Source organism: Osmerus mordax, chromosome 7 (genome assembly GCF_038355195.1).
Source record: "Osmerus mordax isolate fOsmMor3 chromosome 7, fOsmMor3.pri, whole genome shotgun sequence".
Taxonomy (NCBI): Eukaryota; Metazoa; Chordata; class Actinopteri; order Osmeriformes; family Osmeridae; genus Osmerus; species Osmerus mordax.
In genome coordinates this window covers 18,266,190-18,275,913 of record NC_090056.1, presented here as the reverse complement: position 1 = coordinate 18,275,913, position 9,724 = coordinate 18,266,190, and the positions used below count along the sequence as shown (strand labels likewise).

Genomic DNA, 9,724 nt, shown 5'->3' with positions numbered 1-9,724 from the left:
AGAGGTCAGAGAGAGGCAATAGGGTCAGAGAGAGGCAGTAGGGTCAGAGGTCAGAGAGGCAGTAGGGTCAGAGGTCAGAGAGAGGCAGTAGGGTCAGAGGTCAGAGAGGCAGTAGGGTCAGAGGTCAGACATGTGCTTGTTTCTTCTCTTTGAGGACCCTTCAGCATCAGTCCACTGAGGAGTCGGATGTGTCCCAGGAGGCCTGGTCCTCTACAGCAGCAGGGGTGGAAGGAGAGCTGAGCTGACGAGCAGGTCTGGGTGACGGGAGGCACCACAAACACATGGCAGCACTTCTACCTTCCGGAGCTCAACTCTGACACCTCTGCATGCTAGCGGGAAGTGGAGGTGTGTCGATACTACCCACCCTTAAAGTCTAGTCAGGCCATGAGGCGGCCACTGCCTCTAGAGGCAGCAGGAAGGCATGACCCCTAGCTGGCTTTATCTTATACTCAAACCAGCCTTAGTTTAGAGGCAGGGACATGCTCAGCCGATAGGTTTCCACTTCCCCCTATGCCTGTCGTAGCAGGCTCCGCTCGTCCTGTGAGACTGGGAGTGTGTGTGTTACAGGTTGGGGGGGGGGGGGGGGGGGGGGACAGGAAGCAGCATTAAGAGCTGCTGGGTTGATGTGTTTGATCTGCAGTCTCTGGACTGGGGGGGGGGGCTGAGGGGGGCTAGGGGGGCAGGAAGCTGAGGTGGAGGAGACCAGGCACATCCTCCAATCCTACTGGGACACGCTGTGTGTCACTGTCATAGACGTGTGTGTGTGTGTGTGTGTGTGTGTGTGTAGTGGGCGTGGGGGGAGGGGCGGGGGGAGTTCAGGTTTGTTTGGAGTTGAGGTTGATGGGTTTGTTTCATCACGCATTGCTTCATTTATACACTCTGTGCACACAGAAAGACGTAGACACATTTTACACGCACGCACGCGCACGCGCGCACGCACGCACGCACGCACACACACACACACACACACACACACACACACACACACACACACACCTTTCTGTAGGGCCTGTGCTGAGACACAAGCTGCTGAAGGGATGCTATTTTTAAATGATTATTCTTTTGTTCTTTGTTGTTTCCCTCAAGAAATGGTTAACGAAAGGATCCTTCTCTGTGGGTGTATAAGTGTGTGTGTCTACGTGACATCGATCTGCGTGTTTGTGCGACACAGAGCCACGAGTGTGTGTAACGTACTGTGAATTTCCCAAGGTTGAACACCCCCCCCACACACACACAGTTTTCAGGGGGTGGGTGGGGACAGTTAAGAACACAAGCACATCACGAGACGACAGACACCACAGATGGACGGAAAACACAAACACACGACACAGGACACGAGGCCTGGGAAGTTCCGGAAGACAGACACAGCAAGACGCCAGTCAGCGGAGCAAACAGAGAGGCTCATGGGAGCGCAAGGGGGGGTTCAGGAAGACAACAGGAGGAGAGGAGGAACAGAGAGGTGGCTGTCAGCTACACTTACACATCCTCTTCACTGCTGGCTGCAAGGCCTCAGCATCCAGCTGTCAAGCTGATGTCAAACCCAATTTGGGATCTAATCAGGGAAAGGCTATCAAAGCTAAGATTGTGTTTGGGGCCAACAACTTGAGTTGACACATGCAATATACAGAGAAGTGAAGGGGAAAGAGTTCAATATTGGATTCTGTGAGTCTGGAAAATTCTATTCGGTGCTTCAAAAAATACATGTATGAGTTTTCTAAAACCAAGATCAATAAAACGTCTTCTGCAAACATGCACATTGTCAGTTTGGTTATAGAACAACTGTTTCAGGGCACTCTTGTGGTATAAAGAAGGATTCCACATTTTGCATACTGGACTCTTTCCCCTGGCCTTACCCTTCTTGTCTAAGGACCAATGAATCAACAGGACGACAGCTTGTCAGGAGTAAGGTCAAGGTTGTTGGAAAGGGGACTATCATACAGAAAACAAGCCCACAGTATTCAGAGTAAAGTAGCCATGGACTGAGCCTGCAAGCAAATTAGTTTCCCTCTTAAGGTGTCTTGCTTGATGAGGTTTTGGATTATATGGGAATTTAATTCCGCTTTCCAATATCTCCTAATCCTCAAACGCATGCATCTCCTACCCTCTAGGTGGCAGTAGTGATGAGTATTTGAGACCGAAAGGCGGTGATTCTTGCTGGCACCGTGAGGTATAATAATCAGCTGTTTAAATAGAGTCCTGGACCACAGATGAAATACATCATCATTGTCCATTTAGCTGTGAGAGGAATTTCCTTCCTGCCACTGCACATCGACGGTGTGATCAGCTAGTACAGAGCTGCAGTGCTGTCTCTGTTGAGCACGGGTCCCTGGTCAGGGAGGGGTCAGGCTGCCGGGGGGGGGGGGGGAGGGAGGGAGGGGTGGTGGAGGCAGCATGCAAGCAGGCAGTGCTGGCTCAAGGATCGGGAGGACTCACCTCTGGTCAGAAGGGTTCTCCAGAGACTCAGGACTTAAAGGAGGCGGGGGAGAAAGTGAAGGGCATGCAATAAGCGCAAGGGGCCTGAAGTGTACAGGAAGTAGACAGGAAGTATAGAGGAACGGGTGGCGTGTTGCACCCTTTGAGGGTTTTGGAGGAAAGGAAATGGCATAGCTGATGTTATTCCGGAGCTGTTTAAGCAATGTTTTCTCGTCCTAGTGGGGTATTCTGCTGTACAGTGATCGGCAGCTTGACTGGGATCACACAGCGACCGGCAAAGCAACACAATGAGGCCCTCAGGGGAATACTCTGCATTGTTCGTTGGGACAGCGGTAGGGGGTATGGCATGATGTACTACATTACCCAGAATGCTGTGTAATGTATCCAGTTTAGTCTTAGTAAAAAACTCTTTGAGAAATGTTCTTCTGTAAGGTCAGTCCAAGGATTCAGAAAACCAATGACACTTGAAGTCGAAAGTATAAAGAGATTCGCTTGCGGTGACTCAATTCTGCGAACATAGTCCGGTGTCAATTATTTGCTATATATATATATAGCTTCCTTGAAGAGGCAGCGCTGAACGAGAAGAAATGGGCTAATCAGAGGAAAAAAAGGGGTCAAATATTGTGTGAGCAGAGACGCAGCTATCTATGATTGGTTATCCCAGTAATGGAGGTGGAGGGAATCGACCCGAAGATTCAGTAGCAGGGGGTGATTGATACAGGCCACTGTTATTAGGAACAGCAACATTAGCCCAGTGGTCCCACACGTCCAACTATTCTAACGTCTTCTGAGAAATTCATTAATCCCTGTTCATTACCACTCATTCACGAAGGGCCGGCCAGCCCTGCTCTGTCTAGAAGCCTACTTATCACGACTCTGCCTCCTACAGGAAGTGACACCTATTAAACTCTGGAGCGCCCCTCCTCCAGGGACTATTGTCCCCTAAGTGAGATGGATGCTTTCGGCCACGGAGTTAGTCAGGGCTTCGAAGACGTCTCCATTTGAGTCGTGCTTTTATGAAGGGAGGCAAATCCTTGATTAAGATGTCAGCTGCGCTCTCCACCGCACACTCCGTAATTATTCACAATTACAGTTAGAGATTTGACGAAACAAAATGACAGGCCTTGGGTATCGACTGAGAGTGGTGTTGAATCTGCTCAAATGAGCTCTGCTTAAATAATGCTTCGCTGCGTTGAGCAAGAGAATTCGTTTTTTCCTTTTTAATTTTGAAAGAGGCTTCTCACCAAGCTAATGCTAAAGGCGAAACTTAACTTCAGTCATTAGGGGCTACAGGGTTTCCCTGCAGGGGTAACACAGGAGTCAATGCAGGGCTGTCAGCAAAACTGGGATGAGGGCAGCTACGTACATCATCTTGCTGTTAAGGAGGGTTCTCATTCATGGAGACATGACAGTTAATACCATCCAACATAAGGTGCTCGGGTATTTCTTCTCTAGCAGACAAACTATAGTTACAACCATGCGTACAGTATCGATCCGTCTATTACATTACATAGGTTCTCTAGGGGTTGAAACACAATGCTCTTTATACATGCAGTCATGCATTTCTTTACACTTAAGTATGAAACCTCTGGTATGAATACAGTATGAGCCTCACCCAAATTCAGAAATGAAAATGCCCAGTAGAAAGTAAACGTGGGCACGTAGTTTTGAATAATGAAAACAATGGTCTTTATGTGCTGAAAGATGGTGAATACTGGTGAAAATAAGGTTGGACAACTGAGATTCGAATGTGGTTGGAGGAAAACGGAAAAGCATAATTTACAATTTGGGTTAACTATCAAAATGCAGCGTCCTTGATCGAAGTGTTAGTTTGTCTTTGTGAGCCTGGGAATATTTCCTCAAATCTACTTACTCCGGAATCTCATTGGTCAGTTGGCTTGAGTGAAAGAGAAAGACAACAGGGAACACTCACGTGAGACAAACAGAGAGACAGGAGACAGGGGGATCCACACAGCAACACAAACATTTAACACCCTCAACACAAAGACAAAAGCAGAGCACAGACAGACGGAACCTAGTTTATTTTTAGCGGGACAAAGAGAGCGGGATTTTGGGTGATGGTGTGCATATTTTTTCCGGCGTGCCCAGTGTTTGTGTGTGTGTGTGCGTTTGTAGGTGAGTGTCTGTGTGTTCACAAGACCGTGATGAATTCACGGACTGTCACGTTTTTCACACTTCAGACTGTTGTGTGAAGAGTTGTCATAGATCTAGCTTCCATATGTTTTATGTCTTTTCAGGTTCATCCCAAACATTCGGTGCATGCCAACCTGCGGGCTCCATCAGCAGCGTCAGAGACGGGTGGAGGATGAATGCAGCATACAGCACCTGGAGGGATGCAATTTGTCGGCTTTGGAGCCCAGAATATAACCCATTTACACGTGCATCCTCCAGCTTGTTCTTTTACAGGAAAACAACAAGGTTTTCACACTATTTTAGGGTTAATCCCACAACCAAACCGCCCCCCCCCCCCCCAAAAAAAAAGATCTAAAATGAAACCGTACTAAGCGGCGATGACTACAAGTGTCAAGTAAAGTGTTATGTAGGTTTCCTTCTTGTTGAAATCTAAGCTGTGGACTTTGTCTGACCCGACACACTGATAGCTAGGGGCGCTCAGGGCTGTAACTGTTAGCCGCAGCGCTAATTAGCGGAATTCACAACCCAACCAGAGAGACAGAGCAGAGGAAGAGGCCTGGTGCGCTCTCTGCAGCTTTAATAAGCAACCCCTGTCACCGTGGCTTACCGAGGAAGAGGAGGGTCGTTTCGGACAGAGAGGGTCATTTCGCTAATGGCGGTTAGCACGCGAGGTGGTTAAGGAAGAGCGAGACGGCCTTGGACTTACCTCTTGGTGACTGCGTTGTGGTACTCGATGAAGGTCCGGCCGTCGAATGCGATGGCCTCCGTTTCACCTGCGGACTTCTCGTAGATGGCTGAGGGACGGGGGAGAGGAGGGTGAGATCATCTGGATCAATAGCATCCAGGGCTCGTTCTCTGCAGTTCAAGGCCAAGGACGGTGAGGAATGGGAGGCGTTCATGCACTCGTGATTTTAATTAAAGTAAAGGGAACCGGGAGTGCACGGGAGCATGGTTAATGAGGTTGTTGAAGACTGTGTGTGTGTGTGTGTGTGCTCAATGTATGTGTACGTAAGTATAATCAAGGAGGCTTCATATGATCACATTCATTATCCACAGGTCAATGAAAGACAATCAAAAAAAAAAGAGAGGAGGATGTCTTTTCTGCTGGTGAGGCCCGGGCTGTACTCACTGTTTTGACAGTGTGTCCCCGTGTATCCATGGAGACACACGCACTCGTAGGCCTCCAGCAGAGGGTTGCAGCGCCCCCCGTTGTGGCAGGGCTCCTGGGAGCAGGGGTGGTCCTCGAACATGGACACACCGCTGGAGTGCAGCGCGTGCTCCTGCTTCAGGATGGAGGTTCCCATTAGGGTGATCTGTGGGGACGGGGACGGGGGGATGGGGGAGGGGGCAGGAGAGAAGGCAGGAGAGAGGAGAGGAGGCAGGAGAGAGGAGAGGAGGCAGGAGAGAGGAGGCGGGAGAGAGGAGAGGAGGCAGGAGACAGGAGGCAGTAGAGAAGAGGCAGGAGAGGAGGCAGGAGAGAGGAGGCGGGATAGAGGAGAGGAGGCAGGAGACAGGAGGCAGTAGAAAGGAGGCAGGAGAGAGGAGAGGAGGCAGGAGAGGAGGCAGGAGAGAGGAGGCGGGAGAGAGGAGAGGAGGCAGGAGACAGGAGGCAGTAGAAAGGAGGCAGGAGAGAGGAGAGGAGGCATGAGAGGAGGCAGGAGAGAGGAGGCGGGATAGAGGAGAGGAGGCAGGAGACAGGAGGCAGTAGAAAGGAGGCAGGAGAGAGGAGAGGAGGCAGGAGAGGAGGCAGGAGAGAGGAGGCGGGATAGAGGAGAGGAGGCAGGAGAGAGGAGAAGAGGCAGGAGAGAGGAGAGGAGGCAGGAGAGAGGAGAGGAGGCATGAGAAAGGAGGAAAAACAGGAGGCAGGAGAGAGTTAAGACTATTTCTACCAGCTTTGATGGTCAGCTCACCGGTAAATTAACTCAATTTCTTTTTTCATGGAACACATTCAAATGATGTCACACAACACATAATTAGAACATGTTTCACCCCGTACTGTCAAATAACCAACAATTAGTACATTTCATATGGTAAACTTGTCAACTCCACTTATCTCAAACTTTACAAGCCACTTAATTCAGGGCCGGGCTTTGATTTAGTCGGAACTGTCGAGGGAAAGTTTGCCTAGAGGAGCTAATGACAAGTTTACACTTCCTGCAACATCCTGCCTTTGTTGGCGTCTATTTCTGGCACTCAAAGAAAAGCTTTGCTGAGAGGGAAAAAACTGGAAAGTTGTCAGGGAAGATTAGAGACAAGGGAAATGCAGGGACATCAAATGTGTGTCCTATTATTAGTACACAATAACCCAAATGAGCAGAGCCACTGTTAGCGGTACTGAAGATACTGAGAGAATAAACCAGTTCAGTTTTGTAACCATGGGAGACTGGACACTCCGTTTAAATGACCGTTGACCTGACCGTGGTGAGGTTTAACCGGTGCTAAGCAACGCCGCCCACCGTCTTGTTTCTCGTTTCCGAGGTTACGGGTCGAAAGGCCGCAGTGACTCACCTTCTGGATGGATCCCTTGAAGCCGTCCTTGATGGAGGCAGCTCTGGCCAACCGGCTCAAGTCAGGAGCACCTCCCACGAAGAGAGACTCCTTCAGGTTGAGGGCGGTGTGCTGGTTCTGGAGAGAGATGAAGAGACAAGGGTGGTTAGAACCCGTCGTAGAACCATGCGGAGGAACCACACCTGGATCTGACAGAACCCCTAGAACCTCAACCGTGGACACTGCTGTCGCTAGTCTCTCAAACCAGATGTTGTAGCTCGCCACTACAATGACCGCATCCCTCTCCGCTATTCGTGTAGATATCCACTTCAGACTGGAAAATAACGTGAATGTGAATTTCTCCACATGATAAGACTGTAAACCCACTGGGAAGAAGACCGGGAGAGTTCAACTTCTTTTCCGCTTGCAGGTACCTGTGGCGTACACGTCCGTTCTCTGACGTCAACTTTGACACACTCAGATGAATCCTCTGCATTATCTGAGCTCTGACAGTTAAATAGACCCGCCTCTAAAATTAGATTAACATATATTGTTCGGGCAGGACGTTAAACGCCTCTCTCACCCTTTTCCACATCGATACACTTGATATATTAGAAAACATAATTAATTTCAGTGCCACACTACAAGTGGTAAATGATCTTTTATCACCCTAAAAGCGACACTGGAGCGCCAGGCAGGAGTGACGAGGTGGACGGGTATGTTTTCCATAATGAACGTTTCTAATGAATGGGTGATTATCCTGCCGACCTTTCAAACAGAGAGCGGGGCGAGGATTTAATTGGCGATTTATTTGCACCTTCGGATGAAGATGAAACCCTCCATCGAAACCGGCGGGAGAATCGCCTTAGTTTCCAGCTGAGGCTTTCTCACCAGGCAGAGCCCCCTACTCAGGAGGGATTTAAGGATCTTTATTTATATTTAGGGCAGAAAAATGCCACAGGGTAAAAGCCGAGATAATTGCTGTAAAAAATGATGGAAGGGGCCAAGTACTGTAAACATGGTTTGTGTGGAGAGCTGGCAGGGGCTACGAGGCCTGTATGGGATGTGGTTTGGACTGGCGGAAGCGTGACTTTGAGCCAGTTCCAACAAAACAAGAATGGACTCCACTAGTGTGCTGACAGAAAATTGGCTGTGGACTGGAGTCGCCCTGTCTATTCAGCTACGTCGGAGGCCATATTGGTCTCACTGGAATTAAATACTGGACTACACTACGATTCAAGTCCTTTCTCTGCTATGTCTTTTAAGCATTTGGGGAAAGTGACGTGTAAAACAAATGTAACATCCATTGGTTTGAGTTTGGAAATATTTTTCTGTTCTGAAATGAAATTGGTTGTTGAAGATTCCAGAAGACAGATGGAAGGACAACCCCCCCCCCCTTCCCCCCCAAAACCTTTAAAGTTTTCAGAGGCCAGACCATCAGTCTGATGAAGGGATGATGCTTAACTGGCGACGTGGAGGGTGAGTGTTTCGGTGTTGCTTCATGGGAGGGTGAGTGGGTGGATATGTAAGTGAGAGTGACTTTATGATATGGACAGTTTGGCTTAGGAAAGTGTGAGTTCATGACAAAAGAACAGCCCGGCTTGGCTTGGCACCTCATTCTCTCACTTTATTCCTCTCCTTTACTCTCCCTCTCCCTCCCTCTCTCCCTCTCTCTCTCTCTCTCTCTCTCTCCCTCTCTCCCTGTCTCTCTCTCTCTCTCTCTCCCTCTCTCTCTCTCTCTCTCTCTCTCTCTCCCTCTCTCTCTCCCTCTCTCTCTCTCTCTCCCTCTCTCTCTCTCCCTTTCTGTCTCTCTCTCCCTCTCTCTCAACAGGCACGAGGCGCCGGCGAGATGTCCCCGCCCACGCAAGACTAATGAAGACTTTCATTGTTGCAGTGAACAATGGCGGTCAGAAAGATAACAGCCTCCCCCTCTACCCTTCTCTCCTCCCTCCATCCACCCCCTCAGCAGATGGGCCGAGGTGAAAGCCAAACCGAGTTCTTTAACGACGTCTCTACTTCGGAGTTACAAGCAACGTGTCCTTTGTTCTGCAGCGATGCCTCTCAGGACAGGTTGCATGGAGAATGGGGGGGGGGGGGGGGGGGGGGGGGGGGTGAGAAGTTTGAGAAAATGAAACGTGTTCTAATTTTTTTTTACCTTGCGTGATTTCTGAGTTCCAGACAGCACATCATAAGAGAAAAGAACACAGGGAGGAAAACATGTTATCAGAGAAACTAGAAGCTAGTGGCGGTCAGTGTACAGAGGCATGCAAAAGCACACACACACACACCTGTAAGGATAATATGCAAGCCCAGTAGTGGTGTTCACAGTGGCACATTAGGTAGAGCGGGCCAGGTAGACACCAGCTAAGCAAGACTGATAAACACACATGCAAACCCTGATAAATAAAGAAACTGAACAAAGGGGTGTGAAGGACCATGCACAAAGCTCTGAAAAGCCATTCCAAAAAGATGCAAAGAGAAGCTGGTGCTGTGCGCAAGTGTGTGTGCACGCAAGTGTGTGTGCACGCAAGTGTGTGTGCACGCAAGTGTGTGTGCACGCAAGTGTGTGTGCGCGCAAGTGAGTGTGTGTGATGAAAGCAGCTGGACCTGAGCTCATATACATTATATGAGGCCATGTTTTCCTACATGA

At 49.3% G+C, this 9,724-nt stretch overlaps 2 protein-coding genes across 2 annotated transcripts in view; one reads left to right on the top strand and one right to left on the bottom strand.

The window, feature by feature from the left end:
- The window catches only part of LOC136946474 (agrin-like), a 38,991-nt gene extending 38,751 nt beyond the window's left edge, over positions 1-240 (top strand). Inside the window, 1 exon segment of the mRNA XM_067240826.1 lies at positions 155-240. Coding sequence (XP_067096927.1) covers positions 155-240 — 86 coding nt within the window.
- The window catches only part of LOC136945371 (agrin-like), a 79,873-nt gene that overhangs the window by 42,452 nt on the left and 27,697 nt on the right, over positions 1-9,724 (bottom strand). Inside the window, 3 exon segments of the mRNA XM_067239143.1 lie at positions 5,294-5,381; positions 5,717-5,900; positions 7,096-7,212. Of these exon segments, the coding sequence (XP_067095244.1) occupies positions 5,294-5,381; positions 5,717-5,900; positions 7,096-7,212 (389 nt within the window).